The 16173-nt window shown below is 42.3% G+C and overlaps 1 protein-coding gene across 3 annotated transcripts; it reads left to right on the top strand.

The window, feature by feature from the left end:
- Window positions 1-2937: 2937 nt before the first annotated feature.
- sparta (spartin a) lies at window positions 2938-15615 on the top strand. Of its 3 annotated transcripts, none has more exons than XM_077505889.1 (9): window positions 2938-3065; window positions 4416-4436; window positions 6919-7573; window positions 10344-10538; window positions 10616-10754; window positions 12388-12582; window positions 12663-12821; window positions 14468-14558; window positions 15016-15615. In XM_077505889.1, exons 3-9 carry the CDS (start codon window positions 6920-6922, stop codon window positions 15284-15286), a joined length of 1704 nt encoding a protein of 567 aa, XP_077362015.1. In that variant the 5' UTR covers window positions 2938-3065; window positions 4416-4436; window position 6919; the 3' UTR covers window positions 15287-15615. The 3 variants fall into 3 exon arrangements, with proteins under 3 accessions (XP_077362015.1, XP_077362014.1, XP_077362013.1); XM_077505888.1 differs by lacking the exon at window positions 2938-3065 and adding an exon at window positions 14644-14721 and having other exon boundaries at window positions 4150-4436; window positions 15016-15160; XM_077505887.1 differs by lacking the exons at window positions 2938-3065; window positions 15016-15615 and adding an exon at window positions 14644-15009 and having other exon boundaries at window positions 4151-4436.
- The last annotated feature ends 558 nt before the right edge of the window (window positions 15616-16173 follow it).

Below are 16173 nucleotides of genomic sequence, written 5' to 3'. Positions count from 1 at the left end.
CGGCAGCACCAAGGCCACCCCCAAGCCACCCGAGCGGACACCGGTCGGCGAGCCGACCCAGACACCCGGAACACCCCCGCCCCAGCCCCGGCCCACACCCCCGAGCCCAAGGCCGCAGAACGAGGCCCAGCGGGCCCCCACAGCGCCCCACCGGTCCCCAGCCCCCATCCCCCCACGACCCCCCCCGCACCCCACCCAAACCCGCCATCCACCACGACCCAGGCCCCACCACCCCTGACCCCCAAACCCCCGAACACACCCCGACCCCCAGCACCCAACCCCCCACCCACCCATACCTCCAGCCCCCCCCAAACAAGCCGCCCCCCCCCCCCCCGACGGCCGCCACCCCCCCCGCGAACCCGGCCCCCCGCGAGAACCCCCCCCGGAAACCGGCACCGGGCAGCAGCGCAGAGAGGGAAGATGTGCCCACCCCACCTCCAGCCACGCGAGATTTGCACAGCGGCGGGAGGGGGGAAGCAGAGGAGGAAGCACCAGGGGAGAAGGCGGAACACCAGAACACCGAGCCCGGTGGGGAGAGGCCCCGGTCGTCACGCCAGAGTACTAGTGACACCTAACCCTGTTACTGAGTCCGCCAGCTCGCCGACTGGCGAGCTCTACCCTTACACCGTGAATGTGGCCCCACCCAGTGTATATACAAGTGTGTGCGTGTGGTGCATTAAAATTGGGAGCAGGTGAGTCGGAGCAGAGGGAAAAAATTTCCCCTACTCCGACACACCCGTATCCCCCCCAAAAAAATGAATATGTATATGTGTGGTGCATTAAAAAAGGGAATGGAGGGACAAAGTGGTGGGGCAGGGACACAAATGGGGGGGACCACAGCGCTGCCAGGCACTGCAGTCCATCCCCTCTGATGGCTCCCCCGCCCCAACTCACCCCTCCCCTTGGACGTGAGGTGCATTAAAATTGGAGGGGAGTTGAAGGGTGAAGACGGTGTTTCCACCCTTCCCCACCCCACCAAGAAATGTGTTGTGTGCCCTATGTGTATATTTACAAAGTGTATAGTGCAAGCTAGTGAAGTGAGTAAGAGGAGCGACCAGCGGGGCCTCACCCAACCCGGCGGGTGTAGGTGGCACGCCCGCCCCCCAGCACCCCCACCCCCACCCACCCCCCACCTCATCCACCCGGCACCACAATGGGCGGACAGCCAGCGCAGCAGGGCTACCGGACAGCCCACCGGCCACCGGAGCCCGCCCGGGGCGCCAGGAGTTCTACCGGAGTGGGGCAGGCCCCAAACCCTCGCCCGGCCCCCGGAGCCCGACGCCCGGGCCGGGGAGGGAGCCCAGGCCCAGGGAGAGGGAGGGGGAGGGGCCGCAGGGCAGACAGGGAAGGGGGGGGGGGGGTGGCGGGGAGAAGACGACAAGAAGGCGAAAGGGCGGCTGCAGGGCAGGAGGCGGGGGGGGGGGGGGGGGGGGGGGGGGGAGGGAGGGCGACAAGGGAAAAGGGACCGGGAGGCAGAGGAGGATGGGCGGGAGGAGGCGAGGAGGGAGAGGCGACGGGGGGGAGGAAGGGGGAGGGGAGAGGGAACCACGGGGCACACCGGAGGCCCACCCACCCCGAACCGCGCCGCCGGGCACGGAGCAGCGGACCGCGCCGGGACGGCACCGCCCCGGGCACCAGGGGAAGCACCCCAACACCGCACCCCACAGGGGGCCCAGGGAGCGGCCAAGACGCAACCGCCACCGAGCAGACAACGGGGGGGGGGCAGAACCCACCACCACCCCCGCCCGACCGCAGGGGACGGCGTCAAGAAAATTGACTAATTAGCATGCAGTAACACCAAGTGTTGATGCTTAGTGCCCACTAGAAATAGATCTTAAGGAGTTATTGAGTATAGTGTCGTATAGTGTGGTATGCTCGAGCCCACTAGCAGCAACTAGGTTCCTGACTATATAAAAATAAAAACAATCAGATACAAAATACCAAATACAGAAGCAGCGAAAACAGAAGTTGTAACGATGTGGTGGCTCTCGTTAACAGGCAGAATCTTGGCAGGATTAAGTTGCCAAATTGAGATTAAAATATTCTATGTACATAGACCATATTTGTTTAAATCTTGATACTTGATTTTTATTTAAGGCAGAGATTTTTTCCATTGAGATATAATTTATTAGTAAGTTTAACCAGTGGTCGATATTTAGAGATTGTTTGCCACTAATTTTTTTTTTACGCGCGATTAATGACCGCCTCTTACTTGGAAAGTCTGCACTGGGGCAGTTCCAGACACAACACAGCATACGTTCACGTCAAAATTTAGCAGTAATAAATTGAATAATAATGCCCATATTTGTGGAGACTGGGGTCAAGTTGAATTTTACAATTGTAAAAATGTTCAGAATTTCACTAGTTACTTCATGTTAAAGATTAGATAGCTCTTAATATGAAAAGAAAAATGCACTGAGCTGTTACCAACGTCTTACAAATGCAATGATGCCATCTAATGGCAGAAATATGACCTCAAAACAAATCAATATCACTTGTTTTGTTTTTTTTACAGTACAGGACATCTTTTTAATTTTAACTAAATTTTATGAATTATTATGAAATTACTGTATCAATGACGGAAAGATGCAGCCATATTTGTATTTAACATTTTTTCCCACTTTTGTAAACCTGACTATGAAAACTTGGAAAAAAAAACATTTTATTGTACATTAAGAACAGACATAAAATTTGTGATTAATCATGTGTTAACTATTGACATCATGCGATTAATTACAATTAAAAAGTTTAATCTCCTGTCACCCCTAAAACTAACATTTTTGGTGGAGCTACTTTTTCTCACATTATGGAGCTAAATGCCTTTTGACTGTTTGATGGCCTCCCTCGGGAACAGACAGAAAGGAATGATGTCTTTCATTTCCGACTTTCCACATTCAATTCACGCTCCGCTAACACATCTCTCGCTTTCAAGATGGACGCCGGCAGCGACTGGCCCGCCGGCAGCGGCGTGAGGTGGCCTCCGAGTCGGCGAGCTGTCAGCCGGCGAGCTGCGCCGTCGCTCACAGAGTCAGGCGAGCGTACCTTCCCAATCACACTTTCCGCAGGTGAGTAGAGCGGCCAAAGTCGGCCTTAGGAGTACTTCAACATCCAATTAAGTCAAATTGCTGCACATTTGAAGAAGGGAACAGTCAGTGGCAAGATATTCTGGCCATTTCTATATATTTGTTTGGGCCTTTTTCTGAGTTTAAGCTTGAATTTGACCTCAATAAATTGTGAACTGTTTACCAGGATGGAATCGGAATTGAATTTGTTATCACAAAGTTGGAGCAACAAAATTCACCCAATATTGCTCCAACCCATCCAAGAGACAAAAAAAGTACAAACAATGGCCAACAGAGGGAGACAGAACAGGAAGCCTGATGTGTTGCCAAAAGTGGTGCCATGAGTTTCTAGTCATTTAAAAATAAATATTAGTGCTGTCAAAGTTAAAGGGTTAAACACATTGATTAATCATAACAAATATTACATTAATGATGTGTTAACGCAGATTAATCACACTATTAATTTTGACCACAGATGATCCTTAAGCTTGAATGCGGATGGTGATGTTAAGTAGCACAGATTGTTTGAGCAATAAACATAACTACATGCATTAAAGTAAAGCATTTAATACATGTTTGCATATGATATTCAGAATATTTGTTCATGTTAAAAAAAAGGGGTATTTCCCCCCCACCCCCCCATTTTAAATTATCCAAGTGATTAGAAAAACAGGAGGATGAGCTGATCAAAAAATGTTGAAGACGTCCTCATCACATTAAATGTCAAAAGAATTAACACATAACAGGATGCTCTTCAAATTTGGTGGGCAAAAAATGTTAAAAAAAAAAAAAAGCCTTTTTAATTAGGCTAAGTGATTAATCATGATTAATTAAAATTCCAAGATGTGATTAATCTGATTAAAACATGTAATCGTTTGACAGCTTTTCGTTTTTTTTTTTTTTTTTTTTTTTTTTTTTTAGGTTTTAGGTTGTTTCCTTCATAGCGTATCTAGCTTAGCTGCATGCCTCACCCGCGACTCACGCAAGAGGACAAACCTGATTGACACACACGTCACACCCCCACTTGCATTTTCAACACGTGAGTCAGCACGAACAAAAAAATAATAATAATAAAAATCAGAAATGAAGTGTGCATTCGTTCAATAAATAGCTCAGTCGCAATCTACAAGCAACATTTCTGTTTCCCTTAAACAAGTGACTCGGCAGAATGTAACGTGTGAGATCTAAAAGTGTAAACAGGAAGTGACGTGCCTGCGGGGGCCAGAGGGCGCGACAGGTGAGGTAAAACCTCCACAAGACTCACACGCGTTGTCATGTCAGTGTGCGCTTGACAGCCAAATAAGGAGACGTTGAAAGTAACTCTTTTTTGGTTTCCACCCCCCACACGGGAAGTGACACTACTACACAATCAAGGTGAGTTCATTTATTTTGAAGTTTTACTACTTATACTATGTTCGTGAAGATTTGAATTGATGTGTACAGCAAGTGCTGCTACATGTTCTTTATTTTAGACCTGACTGGGACTTCCTGTAGAATACATTTTGTGTGTTAAAGGGGCAGTCTGCCGGATTTACTCAGGAAAATGCACTTTTTAAATACAGGATGTACACATTTTGACTTTCTCTCAGTCTACACATCTGTGTTTATGTTAATCTTTGGTGTAGATTTCGTCCTAAACCCGCACCCCCCCCCAGCATGTGTTTTGCCATTTTGTGTTTGTTTTGTAAACAGCAGGACGTTCCTGTGGAAAGACAGTGTTTACACCCCTCCAGCCAATCGCAGAGCGGGTGGTGGCGTTTCGCAAACTGGGCTGGGCGAACGTGTCGGTTTTGTGACGTCACTCCCGCGGCAATTTGAAAGCACGCACGGATTATTATTATTTTTTTTCACTCACTCACTCACTCACAGAAGCTTACGTGTGTGAATGAGGGAGTGAAGAAAAAAAATCCGTGCGTGCTTTCAAATTGCCGCGGGAGTGACGTCACGCAGCCGACACGTTCGCCCGGCCCCGTTTGCGAAACACCACCCCCCGCTCTGCGATTGGCTGGAAGGGTGTAAATACTGTCTTCCCACAGAAACGTCCCGCTGTTTACAAAACAAACACAAAATGGCAAAATACAGTCTGGGGGGAGGTGGGGGTTTAGGACAAAATCACCCCCCACACGTTAAGAAAAGCCCAGATCTGTAAATTGAGATGTAGTTTGTTTGTTTAAATCCTGTATTTTAAAAGTGCATTTTCCTGAGTGAATCCGGCAGACTGCGCCTTTAAAGTAGTAACACGTTTCACAATAATAACAAGAGGAGAGCCAACAACACTTGTTATGCAGGTTGAACCGGACGGGAACTCAGCTGTCTGCACCTGTCGCCTGTGCACAAGTCACGCTAGTGGCAGTACATGTATTTTGTGTCTATTGTGCAGTGCTTTTCAAACATTATAAACCAAGTATCACCTTAAATAATTTCTAGCGCCTCAAGTACCACCACAATGGCCAATGTTAAAAGGAAGTGCAGCGCAGTAGGGCTAAGTGTTCTGGCAGGTTTTATTCCTAAAAAAAAATATATATATATATAGTATTAGGGATGGCCGAGTAAATTTTGAGATATAGATCTTTCTTGAAAATGATCTGTTATTGTTTTTGAGTGAAATTTTATGTATCAAAAGTACTAGTGTTATTGGTACGTGGTATTGGTATGGGTGATTACTGAAGAGTTGTATTGATCTGAAAAAAAAAATGAAAAAAAAAAAAGTGGTATCGAACATCCCCACCGTAACATCAGTTTCAATATTAACACAGTGCTTAAATACAGGAGAATGAACCAAATTGTTCTTCAGTAATGATGCATTTGAAATGCATTACACATTATAGTTAGTAAAAACACATAAATTACAACTGGACTGTCCTTAACAAATGTACTGAAGTGATGTAAAAAAATAAAAATAAAAAAAGATTAAGCCACAGTAACGTTAGATTTTTTTTCATACCACTAGAGGGAGCCCACCTACCACACGTTGAGAATCAACACATTACAGGTCCAAACACATTGTAAAATAAGGGAATTTTGTTCTTAATTTTATAGCGTTGTATGTATTATTATGTTGTTTTTACATTCATATTTATATTTAATGTTTTACATTACTATTTTTTTTAATTCAGTGTTTTATATATTTATGTAGTTTTTATACTTTTTATTTTGTATTTTATGTTGCTATTTTCTAATATTGTTTAGTAAAATACTAAATTTATAATTGCTATATTTTTATTTTATTTTGTATTGCATTTATATTTTTTTTAGATTTTTATTTAGTATTTATTTTTTTATGTTGAGTATATTTTATTCTTTTTTAATTCAGTGTTTATTTTTTTTATTAATAGTATTTCATTTAACTATTTCCTGATTTTATTTAGTATTTTTTAGCAATATTTTTATTTCATTTTGTATGCTGCATTCATGTTTTCTACAATTTTACTTAATATTTTTATTGTGATGTTAGATTTGTATTTTTATATGTGTGTATTTATATTTATTTTTATTTTGTCTATTTTTTTTTTTTTTTTTTTTTCTTAATTTGTATATAAACAATATCTCACAAAAGTGACTAGACCCTTCACATTTCTGCAGATATTTAATTACCGGTATATCTTTTCATGGAACAGCACTGAAGAAATTACACTTTGGCGCAATGAAAATTAGTCAGTGTACGCCTAAAATACATTGTAAATTTGTTGTTCCCTCAAAATAACTCAAAATACATCCATTAATAGCGAAGCCCCAGGCAACAAAAGTGAGTACACCCCTAAGTGAAATTGTCCAAATTCAGCAGTTTATTTTCTGTTTTTTTTTTTTTTTTTTTTTAATGAAAATATGCAAGTGATGACGTTTAGTTTTTCCTCAGCATGGCGGAGCCGGCAGAACTGCTGCTGATCAAGGACCAGTACGAGCTGGCCTTCCGCTGCCTGAGCCGCGGCCTGACGCTGGAGGAGGGCGGCAATCGCGCCGAGGCGGCCGAGTACTACCGCAAGGGCCACCAGCACCTCATGCAGGGGCTGGGCGTGCCCACCGGGGGCCCGCGTCACCAGGGGCCCGTGTGGGAGCGAGCCCGAGAGCTGCAGCGGCGAATGGAGGCCGCCCTGGGCACCGTCAGCGGCCACCTCGCCGCCCTTGACGCCTCGCAGGCGCCCCCTCCTGGCCACAGGCAACGGCTGCTCATGGACCTGACCCCCAGCCTCCACCCCGCGCAGCACCTCTACCCCTCCATCCCGCCGGTCCTCCCGCCACCGCCGCTCCCGGCGAGGAACGCGGATGCCGTCATGTCCCGGACCTCTGCCGAGCCGCCGGTGTACTCGCCCCAGCCCGCCGACGGCCACCGCACCCTGGCCGGCGGGCCGGGGGCGCCGGAGAAGGAGAGCGAGCTGCTCCTGATCCCAAAGGGCGTGCAGATGTTCTTCGTGGCCCCCAGCGGGCAAGTCAGCGCCCTGTCGCAGCCCGGATACCTTCGCATCGTCAACTTTGCTACTCAGTCGGATGGAGCGGGGCCCGTCTTCCTGGACGTGAGTTTGTCACATTTTGATCAATATATGCTTTTTAAAAGTCATTTATTGCATTTGAGTTGGCAAATACTAAGTAAAAGGACAAATACTTAAAAAAAAAAAAAGTGCAGATTCAACTGAAGTAAAATCCATCCATTCATTTTCTTGACCGCTTATTCCTCACAAGAGTCGTGGGGGTTGCTGGAGCCTATCTCAGCTGGCTATGGGCAGTACTCGGGGGACCCGAAATAAAAGTTGTTTTTTTTTAAGTACAAAAGTAAAAAGCAACACCAAAAAAGACTTTATTATTGTTTGCAGTGTGACCCTCGTAAGGGGATCAAAATACACAGCAAATAAAATAAATCAAAATACAACTATACAATAATACATACAAATCTAAACATTTAATACATATGATAGGAAATGTAATATAAATAAAAAGTACAAAATATAACAATATTAATATAGTTCTAAAAATACTTCAACAAATTGCTGCTGTAAATAAAATGAAACAACCCAAAATACTAAATACAAATCTAAACTATCTAAATGGAAAATACAAAACACAATTAAAAATAACTGTAAAGTACAAACTAAAATCAAAAACTATATATAAACTACATAAAATATAAAGCACTGAATTAAATTAAATACTTTATCAAAATACAAAAAAATGTTCTATATTTACTTGTGAGAAACAGACTTAAAAGAGCTGATTGAACTCCAAGAAATGGACACAAGAACAAAAGTAAAAAGTAAACATTTATTATGATACTGTCACTTACAGTGTGTACTTTTTTTTTTATTTTGACAGTGAAGTTGAAATCTTCATGCTTGTACTACAAGAAATTAATTACTAATTACTGCTAACTTTATGAACTTACCGTAGTAAACTAGCTAATAATACCAGTTAAAAAAAAACAACCTTACTTGTGCATTTTTGTAGATTAGACTGCAACTTTTTGAACACAAGAAGTTTTCTTGTTTTTTCACAAGCATAACGCTACAAATCTTCCTTTCAGGCAGCATCATCAACATCGCCTTGCTCCGCCGTTTGCGTTCCCGTTGTCGTTTATTCTCCCCGGTGCACCTTCCTCACCGAAAGTATTTGTACTTTGTTACTTCCCACTGGATCACAGCAAACACAAATTCCATGTGGAGCGGTCGACACTCAGCGCTTTGTTGGCCAGCAGCAACACAATGGGCGCATTAACGCGCGAGTCAGCGCTTTTGTTGTCCTGGCACGACTCATCGTTGTGCCAGGCAGCAACAAAAAAAAACTCGCAGCGGCCGCCTGACTGACCGACTCGTGACAAAAAACATGATTACTTTTGTTCGACAAAGATGTAGTCATGTTTTTTGTCAGAACAGTGTTTATACTAGAAAACTCTCACATAAAGTCACAAAAGCCAGCATATGTAATATATAACACATATATATTTTATATTTTAGCTTACGCTCAACAATTACTCCATATATTTACTGACATTTATTTAACATTTATCATGGAACGAGCATGCAGAACATGTCAAATCTAAGGTATCCCAAACTGTCGCCGTTTTACACAAGGTTAAAGGATCATTGAACAAGAATGCTTTGTTATTGTTATATCATTCATTGATTGTTCCATACCTGACCTATTGCATTAACATGTAGCCGGGGGTGTGCAGCCAAAACCTACACTGAACCCATTTTTCTTTGACAGAAACACACTATTTGTGTCATGTCTGGATGTGGATACAGAGACCACACTAATCCATTATATATACAACTAAAAGCTTTGAAATTTAATCTATTGATGGAGTTCAACTTCCTCAAAATAATGTATAAAGCCCATCATGAAATTTTACCAATGAACATGCAAATCCAATTTAAAAAAAGGGAAACGGAGGACAGTGTTCCCTCGTTTATTGCAGGTTCATCTTTCGCGGCTTTTTTACAGCGTGCTTTTTGTTTTGTTTTGCCGTATCTCTCGAACCCTTCATCCGACCGGGGACATACGGCCATCCACGGATTCGTCTCGACGAGGCTCTCCACGACATTGCATTCCGGAGATAGAAAATATATACTGTGCTGTATAATAAGTAAATTAAAAAGAAAACACTTATAATGGAAAAAAATGAGTGGAAATGAAAAAAACATAAATGATGAATGAAAAATCATTCATAATCATACCAAAATGAAAAAAAACATATATAATAAACAAAATAATATATATAACAGGATTTATTATTATTTTTTTTTAAATTAACGTAGATTTCCATTATCACGGACATTTTTTGGAACGTAGCACCCATGATAAACGAGGGAACACTGTACATATTTAGAGGAACAGACATTTTTTCCAAGCCTAAATACAGAACAAAACAAAAAGAGTTTGTGGAACAATCTGGATCATTTAACTAAATCATCCCAGTGCATTCATATTTTTAAGAAATGTATAAAAACTCAATTACTGGAAAAATATATAGCACAAGACAATGCGCTTGCATCATTTTGTTTGTTACCAAAACAGCAACTTGATTGCTTAATGTCATTTAGTTTGTGTTGATTATTATTGTTATTGTTATTTTTTTCCCATTTTATTTTAATGTTGTTTTCTTATCAGGGGCAGATACTACAAGGTTTACTTCTTTCTGTCCCCTTTCATTTCTTTTATTTAAAGAATGAAATAAAATTTGTGAATTGAATTGAATATTTTAAAAAAATAATAATAATACTAAATCTAAACTAAAATGAAGCCTGAAAAACGAATTAAAACTCATGTAACGTTTGCGTATGTTTCATCCAGGTGTGCGGCTGGCTGCACTCGCTCACGGCGAGCACGCCAGTGCTGCTGGCCCCGTCCGGCGTCTTCATGCTGCCGGACATGCTGGCGCCGATGCCGGGCGCCTACATCGGCGTGGTGCTGTCGTCACAGCTGCCCGCCGCCGATCGGGAGATGTTCCAGGAACTCGTCATGCAGCTGACCGACTTCAGGGTGCAGGTGTGTTCGTCATCTCGTCTCGTCAAAATGTCAAAAGGCCTCATCAAAGCCTCCAAACCGCGTTTTGGTGCCGACAGAGTCCAGACAGCGTGGGCCCCGGGGTCATCAGCCTGAGTGAGACGGTCCCCCTCGGCCCTCAGGTGGTGTCACCCGAGAACGGCGGCAGAGCGCTTCTTCCGACTTGGAGCGAGAAGATGGGTCAGGGAATCATTTCAGGTGAAAGTCAGATTAAAGCTGCTCTCTGTAACAATTTGCCCAAAAATATTTTTCCTTTTTATTTGGTCTTTTATGACTGAAACATCTTCAAATTAGTAGATGAGCACCTCAGGTGTTCACAATGAGTGCTCCTGCATGCCCCTGGCTAAAAGTTTTCAGACTGGATTCGGGTTCGAATTTCCCCCTATCCATCTCATTCATCAACGAAAACGAACCAAAAAATAATTTTGTCAACGCACATTTTTCACCAAACTAAAACTAGACTAGACTAAAACCCTCATTAATATACAGTAACTGGGACTAAATCAGTATGCATGTAAATGTACTTTACTTAATTAAAAAAAAACTGGACTAAAATCTATGGACAATTCAGTTCATGAACAAAAACGAGGCGAAAATTATTTAATTTTGTAAAATCTTGTCTCTGCTAATCTGTCATGTGACACACAGTGACACGCCCCCGTTCAAATCTGCAGCTAGCGAGTGCAACATGCACACACAGATGAGACAGACAGGAGGTGCATTCACTGTGAAAGGTTAAAAAAATAATAATTTAATTGGAGTTATAAATTAATGTAGCATTAATCCAATGGCTATAACGTTCCAACAATAATGTTAATCCGACTGCTAACTAATGCTGGCTAACTTACTAGCTCAGAGCATGGAACCATAGTAAGCCACTTGTTGACATACTGTAATTGTTTGAGAAATCGTTTTTCATCAAAAATATAAGAGAAAATTTTTTATGAAATAGTTTTAGATCCGAAATGTTCAACATAATCTACTGACCAAAAATATACAGGGTTAAAATGATTGTCCTGACTAAAACTAGACTAAAATAATGACAGTTTTTGTTGACAAAAACTAGATGAATACAATTGTTTTCTTGGACTAAAATAAAGACTAAATTGCTAGATTTATAGTCAACTAAAAATGGACAAAATAAAAACGGGATGAGGTTGACTAACTATAATAAAAACTAACACGCGTGATTGAGACTAAAACTGTGATTAAATTTAAGGATAAAATTAAGGCAAATGTGAAGAAGGGGGTATGCAGTTTCATTTTTTGTCAACAGGTGGCAGCAGCGATTCAAAATAGAATTTTCTGCGTTCAGTAGCATTCTATTCAACTTTCATGCACATAAGTCCATTTTGAGAACATGTCTGACGTCACTTGTGAGGGCTGCAATCTGACGTTTAAATGTAAATCAACAACTCCGTTTTTTTTTTGTTTTTTTTTTACTTTTAAGACTCAGTACATACATAAAGACAATCATGCTGTTTCTCTCAAGATTTTCCCCCATTCCGACCAAGGATGACAAACGGCAGATTATTTGCTGCTCTGTGTTAAGATTTAGTGAATTTGTCCCGACAACAGTTCGGAACTGACATTTGTAAATATTAAATGTGTTTACGACTAATTATCTTCATGTGTGTGAGGAGCGCCAGTCATGACTTGCAAAATGGAATGTGGCCAATCAAGATGCTTGGAAATGGCCCAAAAGGCCTCTTTGTCACAAAATGGCTGACTTTCTGTCTCGTTTCAAGCGTGGCTGCAAAATTTCATGAACAGCCTTTGGGGGCTGAATTTTCACACAAAAAATTCGTTCAATGACATCATGTCTCTCCAGGGGCGACGCGGTTGAGCCACGAGGTGGTCAGAGGAGCCGAGGCCACCACCAGGGTCATTCAGAAGGGGGCGCTAAAGATCCGGGACCACCTGACGCCCGAGGAAACGCCGTCCGAAGTCAGCCCGCACGTCACCAGGAGCCTGAATGTGGCCAAGCAGGCCACAGGGGGCGCTCTGCGCGTCAGCCAGTACTTGGGTGAGCTGTCAGAAAGACTCTCCAAATTAAATATGATATGATGTCCTTTTTCTTGTGATATTTTGCCTGTATTTTGACAGTGGACGGCGTGAGCACGTTGGCTGAACATCTGGCGGAGAAGGTGGCGCCTCAAGTGAAAAAGCACGGCGCCAAATTGATCCCCGAGTCCATGAAGAGCAAAGAGGGGGAGCCGTCCAATGCGGAGGGAGCCAAATTTGTGGCTGCCAGGGGTCTACAAGGTGATCACCATTTCACTAATCACGCGTCGGCCTCATCATTAACTCAGCGGTTTGTGGTACACCACCACAAAAAACTTCAATAAAAAGTCAATAAAATTACTGCCAACAACTCACATTAGTCAACAGGTCAGGTAGCGTACAAAGTTTAGATTTGGTAACGAATGGGCAAATTCTAGGATGCGTTCATCTTTGAAGGATCCCAAGTGATTCTAAAATGGCTGCTTCAGACCAAAATGGCCGCCTTCCTTCCTAAACATGCCAACCAAATCTGGCATTGGCAAGTAAAACTGGCTTTCACGTCTTAATTTTCTAATTTTGCTAAAATGGTCTCCTTAAACCAACATGGCAGACTTCTGGTGTCTTTTGGGGCTTGGCTTCTTGAGAATTTTTCGTGGGTCTACTCTTGACAAAGACAGACATATTAGCCAAGTTTTATGTTGCAATGTGGGTGCGAGGGCTAAATAATTTTTGTAGCAAACACACAATAGCTTCAGGACAAGTCTGAGAAATAATCCTAAAACGGCCACACTGAACCAAAATGGTCGACTTCCTGTACCTTTTCAGGTGTGGCTTTTTGAGAGTTTTTTTGTGGGTCTACTCATGATAGACGTGTCTACCAAATTTTGTGTTGCTAAGTGAAACTGGCTTTGGGGGCTGAATTTTTTAATTTGGTGACTGGCCAAAATGAATGAAATAAAAAATGGCCAACTTCCTGTGCTTTTTCAGGTGTGGATTCGTGAGACTTTTTTGTGAGTCTACTTGTGACAGACATATTTGTTATGTTTTTTGTTGCAAGGTGAAACTGGCTGTGAGGGCAGATTTTTTATTTATTTATTTTTTGTAGCAAGCAGACAATATCTTCAATACAATTCTGAGATTTAATCCTAAAATGGCCACTTCAAACCAAAATGGCCACACTGAACCAAAATGGTCGACTTCAGACTTTTTTTGTGTGTCTACTCATGATAGACATGTCTACCAAATTTTGTGTTGCTAAGTGAAACTGGCTGAGAGGGCTGATTTTTTTTTTTTTTTTTTTAATAAACAGACAAGATTTTCATGGCAAGTCTGAGAAATAATCCTAAAATAGCCACTTCAAACCAAAATGGCCGACTTCCTGTGCCTTTTTGGGTGTGACTTCTTTAGACATTTTTGTGGGTCTACTTGTGATAAACATGTCTACCAAATTTTATGTTGCTCAGGGAAACTGGCTTTGCGGGCTGATTTTTTTCATCTTTTTTTTTTTTTCAAAATCTTCAGGGCAAGTCTGTCTTTGAAGGTCCTGTAGAAATGATTCTTAAATGGCTGCTTCAAGCCAACATGGCAGGTTTCCCGTGTGTTTTTGGGCGTGACTTCCTGAGACTTTTTTTTGTGGGTCTGCTCATGATAGACATGTTTACCCATTTTCACGGTGCTAAGTGAAACAGGCTTCAAGGGCTGAATTATTATTATTATTATTTATTTTTTTTTTTTTTTTTTTTGTAGTAATCATTATCTTCAGGACAAGTCTGAGAACGAATCCTAAAATGGCCGTTTCAAACCAAAACAACAGACTTCCTGAGTCAGAACCAAACAGAACAAGAGTCACCAAAAAAAAAAAACAACAACAAAAAAATCATCACATGTTTTTCACATGCACACATCAGGCTTCACCACGGTGTGGACCAGCCTGGAGACGGGAGCCAAACTCATCGGCAAGAGCGTGACGTCGGAAACGGTGAACACGGTGACGTACAAGTGAGTCGACCTCTCCTAACCTTTTTTGCGTGGGTCACTTCCTGTTTGGGAACCTGCTGATCACTTTCTACTCGCATCTTTTCAGATTTAGGGGCTTAGGGAAGCTACTAAACACGCCCGGTGATGTCTAACGCTTCTTTTCCATTTGTCGCTTGGCTTTTGGGTAATGTATTTACGCTTGCAGAGTGGACGTTTTTCCTGTACATTTTCCTTTCGGGTGTGTCTGAGTACTGCTAACTATTAAAGGAAATTGGATCATATAAGTCAAGTCAGTGCATTTTATTTCTACTAATATCCCTAACTTTTTGTGAATAGCTTATGTAAAATACAGAATCACGACATTTTACACTTACAGCAAGAAAAAAATGCAAAAAAACCCCCAAACTGCATTCCACACTTACATCTAGTTTCTCGCACGTTTGACTATGGTTTGTGCGTTTTTAACCTCGCCGCCAAGGTACGGCAACGATGCGGGCCAGGCCACCAACACGGCGCTGCGCTCGGTGACCAACGTTGGCGTGACGGCGTACAACGTGGACAACTTGGGCCTGAAGGCCATTTTGAAGACCACGGGCAAGGAGATGGCCAAAGGCATCGTGAAGAGCTCCAAGGGCAAAGATGATGTGACGGCGGGGGCAAATGGGACGTCGCAGGCAGCCAACAATGACGACAAGGACAAGCAGTTGCAGAAAGATGGAAAGGTGGACGAGGGTGAAAAGAAGCCTTGATATATTCCAGAGGTGTTAGTTCCTTTTATCACGTTTTCTCAATCCTTATTTATTGCACTGGGCATACGAATGTTGCTTATCAGTAGCATAAATCCACATTCTTTCGGAAAAATGAAGTAGTTCTTATTAAATAACGTTTCGAGTATTGTTGCCATGAGATTTTCATTAAAATGCTTGTTTAACCTGCTTAATTCATTGATGTAGAATTGTTCTGAATAGTTTTGTACAAAATAATTATTATGAATGAGTGCATTTTTTTTTGTGTGCTATATTTAGTTGTGCTACATTTTATTAATGTCAAGATTAAACCATTCCCGTCTTTGAAATCAGTGATGGTGTATTTAATCTCTGAGCATGGTTGCCATCTTTTTTGGAGGTGCGCCAGTCAGTGGATGCAACTTTTTTCTAAATTGCTTCATGAACTGGGTTTTTTTTCAATTCTTTTTTCCATTTCCTCTCTTTCATTATAGTAGAAAAATAAATCATTACACTCATAACTATTCATAATCCTTTAACTAATTTGTTTACACTTTCTGTAATTTAACGCCACTGCGCTTTTCTCTGCCATCACTTGAGCAAAGGCGATTGTAACGAAACTAGAGATTAAATGGCCGTTCTCTTCCGGTTTCGCTTGAGCGTGGGTCGCATCTCTGCTAAACGCAAATAATTACCACCTGCAAGTACCCAAAAAATAACTCTGCGTTTATTAGTAATGTTTCCTAGCGTAAAGGGAATCGTTGGCATGCTTTATTGTATGCTCATTGTAAAGTGTTTTAAACTGTTTACAACTTTACACTGATGAATGTGGTGTGTGTGCATAAATTTCGCCTACTTTGGATTTTGTTTCTCTTGGATGGAAGTTTAAAAACATTCAGTCGCAGGTTTAA

Source organism: Festucalex cinctus, chromosome 18, assembly GCF_051991245.1.
Source record: "Festucalex cinctus isolate MCC-2025b chromosome 18, RoL_Fcin_1.0, whole genome shotgun sequence".
Classification (NCBI taxonomy): Eukaryota; Metazoa; Chordata; class Actinopteri; order Syngnathiformes; family Syngnathidae; genus Festucalex; species Festucalex cinctus.
Note: the sequence above shows the minus strand (reverse complement) of the source record. Positions and strands in the feature narration are given on the sequence as shown.

Excerpts from the sequence above, each read along its gene's own strand:
- sparta (XM_077505889.1), top strand. The coding sequence starts at position 6,920 with ATGGCGGAGCCGGCAGAACTGCTGCTGATCAAGGACCAGTACGAGCTG. Across the intron at positions 10,755-12,387 it reads GGGTCAGGGAATCATTTCAG|GGGCGACGCGGTTGAGCCAC; the intron begins GTGAAAGTCAGA and ends ATGTCTCTCCAG. Across the intron at positions 14,559-15,015 it reads GTGAACACGGTGACGTACAA|GTACGGCAACGATGCGGGCC; the intron begins GTGAGTCGACCT and ends CTCGCCGCCAAG.